Source organism: Mastigoproctus giganteus, chromosome 4 (assembly GCF_048544385.1).
Source record: "Mastigoproctus giganteus isolate SK-2022 chromosome 4, ASM4854438v1, whole genome shotgun sequence".
In the NCBI taxonomy this organism is placed as follows: Eukaryota; Metazoa; Arthropoda; class Arachnida; order Uropygi; family Thelyphonidae; genus Mastigoproctus; species Mastigoproctus giganteus.
This window is the reverse complement of record NC_143578.1, coordinates 228,803,786-228,817,907: the sequence shown is the minus strand read 5'-3', so window position 1 is coordinate 228,817,907 and position 14,122 is coordinate 228,803,786. Positions and strand designations below refer to the sequence as shown.

Genomic DNA, 14,122 nt, shown 5'->3' with positions numbered 1-14,122 from the left:
AATTCATATCCATCATTGTTGTTGTTATTTGGTTTTTAGGAGCATTACCAACTAAGGCCATATTGCTCCGGGCATTCCCTGACATTTCCGGATCCTTCGTATTTGGTGGTGACGGGCTCGAACCCTAGTCTAATCAAGAAGCGTGTACTACGCACTGCTGCTCCTTCCCACCTGGCTACGGAGGCGCCTATATATCGATCAGGTCCTCTTTTTCCATTGCACAGCTTTGTACACCAAAAAACTGACAGGCTCTACTCATGCCATCACTATATATGCTGTGCAAGGCAGTGATATCACTCCTAGGTGTTGTAGAATGCATCTACTTGTGTAAACAGGGGTGGTCAATGTAATATTAATATATACTAATAATAATAATGTTATTAATGAAATTTATTGATGAAATGTTGAAAACACACACACACACACACACACACACACACACACACACACACACACACACACACACACACACACACACACACACAAAACCCTGATTATTGTATCAGCAAGGAGAGCAGAAAAACAATACTACATTAAAAAAAAGAGCATGCTTAATGTCAAGATAAATGGGAGGCCACCAAGTTAAAAAGAACAGGTTTTCTACCTTCAAATGTTTAAGTTTAATATGAAATAAACAAATGTCAACTACACTGGAAATTATTTCTATAAAGTATTCAAACTGCAGCAAAAAACAATTCCTACACTTTATTCACCATTATCAATTTTCCAAAATGGCAAATCTGAAGAGGAAGGAGACTTATGCTTGGATTTATTCCTTCCTGGAACTTTAAAAAATGCGTTGTACTTAACAGGATCGATCATGGACAAAGTGGATCAAAAAAAAAGAAAGAAAGAAAGTGTGCAAAACAGCATAACATCATAAACAGGAGTGTTATAACGGGAGTTGATATACATATTTTAAATATATATATCATCATCTTCTTCATCATCAGCCATTTTCAATCCACTGCAGGATGAAGGCCTCTCCAGCAACTTTTCAATTCCTCCTGTTTTGTGCAATGGCCATCCATTTACTACCCACAAACTCATGAATTTCATCTATCTATCTCCACCGTTGTCTTCCAGGTTTTCTTCTAGCTCCTCTTGGGTACCATTCATTTATTTTCTTAGTCCATCTGTCATCATGTCTTCGAACTATGTATCCTGCCCAAGACTATTTTAGTTCTTTAGTTTTGATAAGAATGTCCTTTACTTGAGTTTGCTGCCTAATCCATATGTTTCTCTTCTTATCTAACAGTCTGATTCCCAATATAATTTGTTTCATTCTTCACTGTGTAGTTCTCAGCTTCTCTTCCATTCTTTTGGTGAGTGCCCAAGTTTCACTTCCATAAGTCATGGTGGATAGTATACATTGGATCATTATTTCACGTTTCAGACAAATTGGGATATTGCTCCTCAGTATGTGACCACATTTCTTGAATGCTATCCAAAATGTATTCTTCTCTTGACTTCCAACCATTTATCATTATTACAGCTAATAACTTGTCCCAGATAAGTATATGACTCCATCTTTTCAATTACTGCTCCTTCAATCATTATGTCCATTTCTGTGGCATACTTGTTAATCATCATTACTTTTGTTTTAACCATATTCATGTTTAGAATGACCTTATACGTTATTTGATCATTCAATAGATCTAACGCTTTACTTAGATATGCTTCTTCATCAAGGAGGACCACTGTTAGTCTACCCTTGTCCGCTGGTAAGACCACAATACTGTCATCTTGTTTGAGGCACCTAAGTGCTAATTTCTGTTTCACACTAAGATTAGCAGGGGGCTCTCTTGGCTTGACTCAGAATGGCTGCTGTTTTTACTCAAATTTCATTTGCTCTATCTTCAGGCAACTTATTTATCGCTCTTTCCACACCCATCGCTATTTCTGCAATGGGTATTTTAAGCGGAATCATAGCAAATTTTGGTCCTAAATTTAAAACCTCTATCTGTTCTTTGGTTAGTTGTTTGCTGCTCATGTTCAATATAAAATTATTAGCAGTATTATCACTATTGTTTCTGAACATGGTTTGCTCTCTGAGTTTCTCAAACTTCCCCATATGCCTCAGTCTTAGTGTGAAACAGAAATTAGCACTTAGGAGCCTCAAACAAGATGACAGTATTGTGGTCTTACCAGCGGACAAAGGTAGACTAATGGTGGTCCTTGATAAAGAAGCATATCTAAGTAAAGCGTTAGATCTATTGAATGATCAAACAACTTATAAGGTCATTCAAAAAAGCCCATTGATGAATTTGGAACGTCAGGTAAATAGAATGGTTCCGAGTTGGTTAAAGTCCAACAAAATTCCCAAAGAGCAGTATTGGACATTACATGCTACAGGGAGCCAGATACCGAGATTTTATGGCTTACCAAAAATACACAAAGTGGGTGTCCCACTTAGGCCTATAGTTTCATTTATTGATAGTCTCACATATGCCTTGTCTGGTTTCCTGGCCAAAATACTGTCTCCATTAGTAGGAACTTCCAAATTCAGCGTCAAAGATGGTAAAGATTTTGTGCGCTTCATAAGAAGTCAGCACATAGAAGAAAATGAAACTATGATATCTATCGATGTGACATCGCTTTTTACGTGTATCCCTATCGACCATGGGGTACTTTGTGCACACATGGCCTTACAGAATGATACCGCCTTGAGTAGTAGAACGCAATTAAACTTAGAAGATATTTGCAAAGGTATAGAACTATGCCTCTCAAGCACCACCATGATTTTTGGTAATATCATGTATAAGCAGGTTAACGGTACAGCCATGGGCTCCCCATTACTGTGGTTATAGCTAATCTAGCTACGGAGGAGCTCGAGGCTAGAATATTTAATGGTCGAGATCTCCCTATGCTCCCATGGAAGAGATATGTGGATGATACATTCTCAATTATTCAAAAGGGGAGTGAAAATGAAGTGGTAAATTTTTTAAATGGCTTCTTCCCATTCTTACAATTTACCTCGGAGGTAGAGGAAGAAGGAATTTTGTCGTTCCTAGATGTATTGGTCTGTAGAAAAGGCCAACAACTAAAAACTAAAGTCTATAGGAAACCGATGTGTAAAGGCCAGTACTCACACTATAATTCTGCTCAGACCAATCATCATAGGAACAGTGTGGTCAGAGTGTTAATAGACAGGGCAAAATCGCACTGTAGTACCTCCGAGGATAGGAAAGAAGAATATGAACATGTCACTGCAGATCTTACAAAGTGTGGCTACCCCCAGAGGGGATAGAATATACAAAAGTATATTAGAGAAAATCAGAGGAGAGGTGAACCCTTCACTCCAATAGCCACTGCATACATTCCCTACTATCCAGGCTTAACTGAGCATATAACTAGGGTACTAAGAAATTATCAGACATGTTGTGTGCAGATTCCAGGCCGGAAGCTGCACACAATCGTGTCACAAGTAAAAGAACCCATGCAAAAAGAGAATGTTAGTGGGGTCGTTTATAGTATTAAATGCCCGGATTGTGGGGAATGTTATGTAGGGGGAAACAAAGCGCCGTCTCAAAGAACGGCTGGGGGAGCACACTAAGGCAATAAAGAATACAGATTATGGAAAGTCCGCTGTGGCCGAGCATTTTTGGGAGAAGCAACATCAGATCTCCCCGGATAAAGCTATCATCACTGATCGGGCACATGGGTTCTGGGACCACAAGTGGCTCGAGAGTTTGCAGATTAGTTCGACAGAGAACATCAATAGGGACAAAAGGTTTGTGGATTCATCCCCTCTTTGAGGCTACAATCCTCAGAAGGGATGAACGATTTCATATGACACGTTCCCATGCCGCTTCCAGTCTCAGTACACAGGAAAATAGTACACGTGGCGATGAAACACGTGATTTAGACCATGAACCTGCTGGTACTTAAGATGCACTGCAGTACAAGGAAGCTACCGCTGAAGAAGGAAGCCTTTGAAAGCTACGGTTGGTTTTAAAGCTCTTAGCCCGGTTGTTTTAATGTATTTTATTTGATGTATATATATATTTTATGCATTTTATCCTTTTTAGTTGTAAAGTTATTTTAATTGTAAATATATAGACGTAAACACATAATTTTTCTAAAAGTCCAGTTTTCGTGTCTTATTTTAATATGTGGTTGGTGAGAAACATTTAAAATCACAATATGAATTTACCCAACCCCAGAGGCCTCTTTTAAGTACATGGGCTATGTTAGGGTAGCTAAGAATAGGAACAGGTACATGTATACTTGCTTGTACACCAATGCTAGGAGTTTAGTAAATAAATTTGATGAATTTGGGGTGTTGGTCTAAACATGAAAGGCAGATATTGTTTTAATATCAGAGACGTGGTGCCACACAGATATAAGGAATACAGAACTGGAATTTGGGGAGTACAATGTATACAGGAAGGATAAAAAGGGAGGAGAGGTTATGCTATTAGTTAAGAAACATAAAATTCAAGGAAGTACAGCCAGTCAAAATGGCTGGACAGTGCAGTGTTGAGTTAGTTAGTGTGACATAAGCACTGGGAAAGGAAATTTGAGAGGAAGAGTGTGTTATAGGCCTAATGACACTGATGAGTATAATAAACAACTGTACAGAGAAACAGTGGGCCAGTAAATCAGAGTGTCTTATAATGGGGAATTTTAATTTCCCCAAGATATTGACTGAAATTTGTGGGTTGGTCACTCACATTAGCAAGGCCTTTGGGGATTTATTGGATGATTGTTTTCTACAGCAGCATGTTTGGGAGGCAACTACAGGGTGTAATACTCTTGATCTGATTATCTGTAGTGATCTAGTGTGCTGAAGTGGAAATTACTCAAAGGGATACCATCGGGGTTAAAGAGATGGGTTTTTTCCTTTCGCAAAGGTAACTACAGTGGTCTAAGACAGTATTTTAATTCTATACCGTGAGACCAACTGATTATTATTATTATTAATAGCCATATGGTACAAGGAAGCCTGAGGCTTATGCTGCACCAGCCAAAAAAAAAAAAAAAAAAAAAATTCCCGAATTACCCCCTGAGAGAGAGAGAGAGAGAGAGAGAGAGAGAGAGAGAGAGAGAGAGAGAGAGAGAGAGAGAGAGAGAGAGAGAGAGAGAAGTAGAAAGGAATCACCAAGAAAGAGAAGAATGATGATATCCTCCGGATCCTGGGTTTGCCAAGCCCATACTCACCAGATGTTGAGCCCCCCCCCCGCCTAAGTAGTGGCCAAACATGGTTCATTTCTACTCTTTCATTTTTCAAATGTGCAGAGAATTCTTTACTATTTTTCTTGGAAATGTTTGCCAAATCCTTTTCATAATCTGCCTTAGACAGTCCATTGGCTGTATAACTTGATTACCGACCAACACGCATTCCAAACTGAACAGTCAATTGAAAATCTGTAGCTGTCTCATGCAGCTTTCTTTGCAATTTGTTGGTAATAATTTCATTAATTATTTAGTAATACATTTCGGTTTACACCAAATCTTTTTAAAGATATGAAAACTGTGCATAGTATCTAGAATTATCTGTATACTCAAATGATGTGTAAGACTATGTTACTTGTACTCTATATGGTTATCAATAAATCCAGAACAATAAATGTTCAATGATTAAAATTTAGCTATGAATTGAAGAGCAGTCAGAAACTCAATAATGTTGTACAGCAGGAGTAAATGAATTTTATTAGTACTACAATCAAACTGAAGCATAATCGAAATATCGCAAAGATGTTCGAAATGAGTGCCACGTGACAGTAGACACGCTTCAACACAGCATGAGAAGGAATCCCATACATGTGCAAGTAGCACAGCAGCAGCAGCAGCAGCAGCTTCATGGATGCGATTCAACAAGTCATCTCGGCTATTAACCTCTGTAGCATACACTGTTTCATGTGACTCCACACATAAAAGTCCAATGTGTTAAGGTCAGAAGAGCATGATGACACTGAACAATGCAGTGATTCCAGTAAGAATCACTTAAGAATGTTCTTACTTGTCTCCCAAAATGTGGAGGCTCTCCATCATGCTGAAACCATATGTTGGCACATACACTTAAAGGAACATCTTCCAGAAGTGTTGGCAACATCCTCTGCAAAAACTAAGTTTTTGCAGAGGACATTCATCAGCATTTAGGCAGGCAAGGAACTTGTGATGAATAAAGCTTTCTCCTACAATGCTGGCCCACATACTGATACTAAGCCCCACTTGTAAATGAGATTGCTGGATTGTGTGAAGACTTTCTACAGACCATGTGTGGAAATTGTGCACATCGAATATTCCATCTCATGTAAATGTTGACTCATTGGTCCACAAGACAGTGACAAGAAAGTCAAGGCTGTTGATACAATTAAGTATCCATAAACAAAATTGCTCATGTGCACATGAATCTCCTGCTTGTAATGCCTGAACTCTGCATATGGTATGCATACACTGGCTGTATGCATACAGCCAGTGTGATCCATCTGGATGGACTCTTTCACAATTTCACATTCAAAAGAAGAAGCAATAGAAGACTGACTGACAGTATTTGTTGGGCAAGGCTTTGGATACTCGGTAGTCCCACAGTTGAAGAATGTGAAGAACAAGCTTGGAATGTTACATCATACAACTTGAACTGGAGAGTGGCCTTGGATTTTAACAGTGGGTTTAGTGTAATGACTGCAGCATAGAGAAATCTGAAAGGTGACAGTTTGTGCAGGGAGGGGATGAGACGAAAGCTTGAATAATTTCAGGATTGGTCACCGATTCATTGCTGGGGGTCCCGAAAAGAAAAATTTTGCAGAAATACTCAATTCTGTTTAACAATCCTATCAATAAGTTCCAATCTGTCCAAATAGTTCATATCCTCCCACAAGACATTCTGAATTGCTTGTCTACTCTAATTGTATATATATTATCATACTCAATCCATTCCTCAGGTTTGTAGCACATCCTGATTTCCAGTTTTATTGTTCCAACTTTACAACACACCAGACTGATTCAATGTTATTACGATGTTCCTCGTTCAATAAATATACTTCCTTGAATTCTTTAAATATACTTTCTTGAATCCACGTGCTTTCTGATCAGAAGAATACCCTCTCTTCCCTTTGTCACATTAACTTTTCCTGTATATTTGTACTTACCATATTTAAATTCTGCATCTGACATATCAGATAGCACCATGTTTTTGATACTCCCATTATGTAGCATTTGATGATTTAACTAGTAGTTTGGCTTCTTCAAATTTTTAAAGTATACTTTCAATGTTAACATACAAACCTCAGTTTGTAGGTTAACATTCAAAGTATAATTCAAATTCTTTTTAAATTTTTGGTAATTCTAACATCTCATGTACTTGTATGGAAGAGTGCTTTCACTGGGAATTTTCTAATTGGATAGTTGATTAGGTACAACACTCCCTGAACAACCATTCCATAATTTCCCATGGTCACAGAGTCTTATAACTAGTTTCAGCTTTTACTATTACTAGGTATCCAACTTACATTATTTTGAACTATTTACATTACCACTAATTACCACTCCGTCTTCCCCCACTCAACCATCCATTTATCCTTAACAGCAACTTGCCCTTAATAGCATACTGCTCCAACCTGTACAGCAGTCTTCCATGTGCAACAGTATCATGCCTCATGATATTTCTGTTCGAAAAGAAAAATGTGAGCTGCTGAAAACATAAGTCGTCTACAATATCACCTGTTGTCTTGTGAATATAGCCAATGACAACAGTGTGTCTCTGACAAATACAACTACAGTAAATGGGAAATATAGCTCTCACACATTTGATATTTTTTAAGCTTCGTAAACTTATGTATTAACTGAAGTTTAACTGAAATTATGTATTAACACAAGAAAGGCACCCGGGGTGGATGGGATCTATCCAGTTATATTAAAGGAGGCAGCAAAGGAAGTAAGCAAACCCTTAGCCATAATTATGAGAGCTTCCTTGGACTCAGGGGAGGTACCCATAGACTGAAAATGTGCAAATGTGACCCCAATTCACAAAGGAGGATCAAAGGCTTACACAAGTAATTATAGACCTGTGAGCTTAACTTCTGTTCCAGGAAAATTAATGGAGGCACTGGTTAAAGAAGCAATGCAGGATCATTTGGACAAGACTTCAGTTATAGCTCAGACACAGCATGGTTTCGTTAAGGGGAAGTCTTGCCTGACCAACTTGATTGGATACTATGATGCAGTCACAAAAGAACTGGATGCAGGGAATAACTTTGATATTATATACTTGGATCTTAGAAAGGCTTTTGATATTGTTGTACATGGAAGACTGCTACACAAATTGGAGCAGTGTGACATTGGAGGCAAATTGCTGCTATGGATAAAGGGGTGGTTGAGGGGGAGAAGACAGAGAGTGGTAATCAATGGACACTGCTCATCTTGGACTAATGTTATTAGTGGAGTCCCTCAGGGCTCAGTGTTGGGTCCATTATTGTTTTCTGTATTTATAAATGATATTGATGATGGTATATCAAGCTTAATGTCCAAGTTTGCAGACGATACAAAGGTTGGCAGGGTTGTCAAGGACACTACTGACACTATGCTGCTGCAACAGGATCTGGAAAGGTTGAGCAGATGGGCTGAGAGGTGGCAAATGAAGTTTAACATTGACAAATGTAAAGTACTACACATGGGAAACAGCAACCCCAGAGCAACGTATCAACTCTGTGGTACTACACTGACAGTGGTAGAGAATGAAAGGGACTTGGGGGTGGTTGTGCAGGCAGATATGAAGTTCTCTGAGCAGTGCAGACGGGCTGCAAGAGTAGCTCATGGAGTATTGTCAATGATATACAGGAATTTTTCCAGCAGGGATAAGGAGGTGATTATTCTGTTGTATAAGGCAATGGTCAGGCCACACCTAGAGTACTGTACAGGTCTGGAGGCCTCATTTCAAGAAAGATGTAGAGCTGCTGGAACGAGTACAGAGAAGGGCAACAAGATTAGTGAATGGAACAAAGGGTTGCTCTTACGAAGAAAGGCTTAAGTTTTGCAAATTACAGTGTCTGAAGACTAGGCACCAGCGAGGTCATCTGATAGAGGTGTATAAAGCCTTGAATGGTTTAAGCATGCTCAATGCTGATGGGATTCTTCCTCTAGCTCAGAAAAATCACCTGAGAGGGCATAAATTCAAATTGAGGAAAGACAGTTGTAGGATAGACGTGCAGAAATTTGCCTTTAGCCAGCGGGTGGTTGGTTGGTGGAACAGACTTCCATCCCTTGTGGTGGAGGTTGATAGCCTAAATAAGTTTAAGGCTCAGCTGGACAGGTATTTTGAACGAACAGAGGGGTGAAGTGGAAGTGGGTTTTTTTTTTTTTTTTTTGGCTGATGCTGCATAAGCTTGCTTTCTTGCATCAAATGCCTCTACTAATGCTAATGCTAACTGAACTATGCATTGCTGCACAGGTTGCTACATTCAGCTTGGTGCTGGGTTTTGCATTCACCTGGTGTTACTCGCAGACGAAATTCCGCATGAGCCAAAGGGAAAATCGCGTTACACTTGTAACTCGATTTTGTTCCCTAATGTATGTCACATTGGAGTTGCTATGCTCCCTAATATATGTCAAATTTGAGTTGCTAAAATGTGTGTTATAGCAGAACTGACTGTATTTCTTGTTCACTGACAATTTTTTTTTTTTTTTTTTTGGGGAGTTGTAAGATCTAAAACAGTAAAAAAAAAAGATGAGCCAATCAATAACAAAGAACATGGCATGCAGAAATTACAATTAACACGATACGCACAAGTGAGATAAGGAGTATAAAGATCCTGAACAGAGTTTTATTTTACTGTACTATAGTTTTATTCGTCTTATAAAAGTAAGCAGAAATTTTTAACAACTGAATCCAAGATTGGAATTCTAAACACTTTCAAAATGGCAAGCAGGTCTTCGTTAGCAAAAATTTTATGAGGTTGGAAAGTCAATGATAGCAGACATCAAAAACAAGGAAAAAATTTTAGTTTGCATCGAAACTTGATTCAGATGGTGCAAAAAAAAAAAAAAAAAAAAAACTGTGAGAATATCTAATGACCCATCCCTCGAAGATGCCGTTTATTTGTCGTTCACACAGAGACGAAGTTTAGGAGAACCCATATCTGGACCTTTGTTGTGCGAAAAGGTGCTGGATTTTAACAAAAAAAAATGAGGCAGTACCTCAGATTTTAAAGCTAGTGTTCTTATTCCTAAACCTCTTTTTTTTTTTTTTTTTTTTTTTGAGTCTCCAGAACAGTATTTTTGATAAGTTCGAAAATCTGAACAAATCAGAAGCCTGAACTGGCCCCGGTTTTTTTTTTTTTTTTGCTTTGGTAGTTGTTGGCGCATCGGCTTCTGTGGCCATATTGCACCTCCCAAGGTTTTTGCAGTACTTTGATCCAAGCCCGAGGCGGGAATCGAACCCGCGACCTTTGGGTTGCCAGGCAGGTACACTGCCCCCGGTCCCAATTAGTTCAAATTATTGATACTCTACTGTACAAGAATTGTATGACGATTTTGTAGTTAGGCTTGATGATGCGAAGAATTTAAAATCACATATCACCTTTCTTATAAATGTATTTCAGGATGATTTAATCAATTATGATTCCACACTCAACAACTGAATTTTGGAGACTAGTACTAGAAAAAGTATGTATCCACAATTTAAAAATGATAATTATTAATTACAGCTGAAGCGTTATATAATGATCTCTTAGGAGAATGAGAAAAACAGTCATTATATCAGAAGGATGTTATATAGATCATTCATAAAATCAGCAACAAAACAGTAAAAGTTTAAACATTTAATGCAATTCTACTAATACAATATAGCATAATCTTATTTATAATATGTACCACAGTATTAAACAAGAAAATTATTATTGTAAATTTAATGATGTTACCAACAGAAAATTCCAAATGGGAAGCATTCAAAGAATTAATCTTGGAGGCTACTAGGCTTTTCATAATAACTAAGAAATATTTTTCAAAGTTTAGGCCTAAACGAATGTCAGATGAACTAATGAGACATGCGCAGAGAAGAAAATTGCATGGGATACATTAGCATAGGCATTTGATGCAAGAAAGCAAGCTTATGCAGCATCAGCCAAAAAAAAAAAAAAAAAAAAACCACTTCCACTTCACCCCTCTGTTCGTTCAAAATACCTGTCCAGCTGAGCCTTAAACTTATTTAGGCTATCAACCTCCACCACAAGGGATGGAAGTCTGTTCCACCAACCAACCACCCGCTGGCTAAAGGCAAATTTCCGCACGTCTATCCTACATCTATCTTTCCTCAATTTGAATTTATGCCCTCTCAGGTGATTTTTCTGAGCTAGAGGAAGAATCCCATCAGCATTGAGCATGCTTAAACCATTCAAGGCTTTATACACCCCTATCAGATCACCTCGCTGGTGCCTAGTCTCCAGACACCGTAATTTGCAAAACTTAAGCCTTTCTTCGTAAGAGCAACCCTTTGTTCCATTCACTAATCTTGTTGCCCTTCTCTGTACTCGTTCTAGCAGCTCTACATGCTTCTTGAAATGAGGCCTCCAGACCTGTATACAGTACTCTAGGTGTGGCCTGACCATCGCCTTATACAATGGAATAATCACCTCCTTATCCCTGCTGGAAAAATTCCTGTACATCATTGACAATACTCCATGAGCTACTCTTGCAGCCCATCTGCACTGCTCAGAGAACTTCATATCTGCCTGCACAACCACCCCCAAGTCCCTTTCATTCTCTACCACTGTCAGTGTAGTACCACAGAGTTGATACGTTGCTCTGGGGTTGCTGTTTCCCATGTGTAGTACTTTACATTTGTCAATGTTAAACTTCATTTGCCACCTCTCAGCCCATCTGCTCAACCTTTCCAGATCCTGTTGCAGCAGCATAGTGTCAGCAGTTTCCTTGACAACCCTGCCAACCTTTGTATCGTCTGCAAACGTGGACATTAAGCCCGATATACCATCATCAATATCATTTATAAATACAGAAAACAATAATGGACCCAACACTGAGCCCTGAGGGACTCCAATAATAACATCAGTCCACGATGAGCAGTGTCCATTGATTACCACTCTCTGTCTTCTCCCCCTCAACCACCCCTTTATCCATAGCAGCAATTTGCCTCCAATGTCACACTGCTCCAATTTGTGTAGCAGTCTTCCATGTGCAACAGTATCAAAAGCCTTTCTAAGATCCAAGTATATAATATCAAAGTTATTCCCTGCATCCAGTTCTTTTGTGACTGCATCATAGTATCCAATCAAGTTGGTCAGGCAAGACTTCCCCTTAACAAAACCATGCTGTGTCTGAGCTATAACTGAAGTCTTGTCTAAATGATCCTGCAGTGCTTCTTTAACCAGTGCCTCCATTAATTTTCCTGGAACAGAAGTTAAGCTCACAGGTCTATAATTACTTGTGTCAGCCTTTGATCCTCCTTTGTGAATTGGGGTCACATTTGCACATTTCCAGTCTATGGGTACCTCCCCTGAGTCCAAGGAAGCTCTCATAATTATGGCTAAGGGTTTGCTTACTTCCTTTGCTGCCTCCTTTAATATAACTGGATAGATCCCATCCACCCCGGGTGCCTTTCTTGTGTTTATCTTCAACAGTTTCTCCTCCACTTTACTCCCAGTTATTTCAAGATTCTGTAACTTACTGCTAGAGTTGAATACACCTCTGGCATTCCCCTCGCTGAATAACTCCTCATGTGTGAATGTCGATGCAAAATATTCATTTAGTTTGTTAGCTACCTGAGCAGGATCATCAACACTTGACCCATCAATATCAAGTGGACCAATCTGATTCATCCCCTTCCTTCTAGAGTTTACATAAGTAAAGAACTCTTTGCTGTTTTTCTTTGCATCCCTTGCCAAGGATTTCTCGTAATCTGCCTTCACCTGCCTAACCTCCTTTGAAATAGGATAATCAAATCAAGAGTATCAACTTGTATCTATCATAGGCTTCTGTGTCGTGTTAATTTGTATATATCCCATGCATTTTTCTTCTCTGCCATATGCCTCATTAGTTCATCTGACATCCATTTTGGCCTAAACCTTGAACAATATTTCTTAGTTGGTATGTAAAGCCTAGTAGCTTCCAAGATAAGTTCTTTGAATGCTTCCCATTTTGAATTTGCTGTTGGTAACATCATCAGTTGGTCCCACTGTATAGAATTTAAATACTGTCTCAGTCCATCGTAGTCGCCTTTACGGAAGCAATAACCCTTCCCTTTACCCCTAATGGTAGTTACCTCTTTGAGTAAATCCCACTTCAGCACACTGTGATCACTGCCACCTAGTGGTTCATTTATCTGCAGATTCTTAATGCATGATGAATCACTGCTGATAATCAAATCAAGAGTATTCTTCCCTCTAGTTGCCTCCTGAACATGCTGAGGTAGAAAACAATCATCCAATAAATCCACAAAAGCCTTGCTAGTGTGTGTGGGAGTGACCAGCCGCCAAATTCCAGTCAATATCTGGGAAATTAAAATCTCCCATTATAAGACTGATTTACTGGCCCACTATTTCCCTGTACAGTATCTTATTATACTCATTAGAGTCATTAGGCCTATAGCACACTCCTACTCTCAATTTTGATCTCCCAATGTTTATGTCACACCAAACTGACTCCACACTGCACTGTCCAGCGATGTCGACTGGCTTCACTTCCTTGGTTTTTATGTGTTTCTTAACTAATAGCATAACACCTCCCCCCTTCCTATCCTGTCTATCCTTTCTGTAGACGTTGTACTCCCCAAATTGCAGTTCCGCATCCCTTATATCTGTGTGACACCACGTCTCTGATATCCCAACAATATCTGCCTTCGATGTTTTGAGCAATACCTCAAATTCATCAAATTTATTTACTAAACTCCTAGCATTGGTGTACACGCAAGTGTACCTGCACCTGTTTCTATTCTTAGCTACCCTAACACAACCCACGTGTTTACTTGTACCGCAATGGCTCCCAGCAGTCTCTGAAATACCATGCATCTTGTTTTTCAGGCTTCTGCTCATTCTAATAGAAGCAGTGCAAGAATCTCTTTCACCTCTGCCAGTGGCTACTGTCAATCTATTGGTCTTTGTCTCCCCCCAAGCTAGCAGTTTTCCGACCCACCTAACACTGCCTCGATAGCATCAGCAAATATTCT

The 14,122-nt window shown here is 39.1% G+C and overlaps 1 protein-coding gene across 1 annotated transcript; it reads left to right on the top strand.

Moving 5' to 3' along the window:
* Positions 1-2,039: 2,039 nt before the first annotated feature.
* LOC150087464 (uncharacterized) lies at positions 2,040-2,810 on the top strand. The gene has a single exon (XM_090372496.1). The coding sequence runs from the start codon at positions 2,040-2,042 to the stop codon at positions 2,808-2,810; it is 771 nt and encodes a 256-aa protein (XP_090228622.1).
* Positions 2,811-14,122: the final 11,312 nt, after the last annotated feature.

Bases quoted from the DNA above. Each gene is read 5' to 3' on its own strand.
- LOC150087464 (XM_090372496.1), top strand. From the start codon at position 2,040: ATGGTTTGCTCTCTGAGTTTCTCAAACTTCCCCATATGCCTCAGTCTT.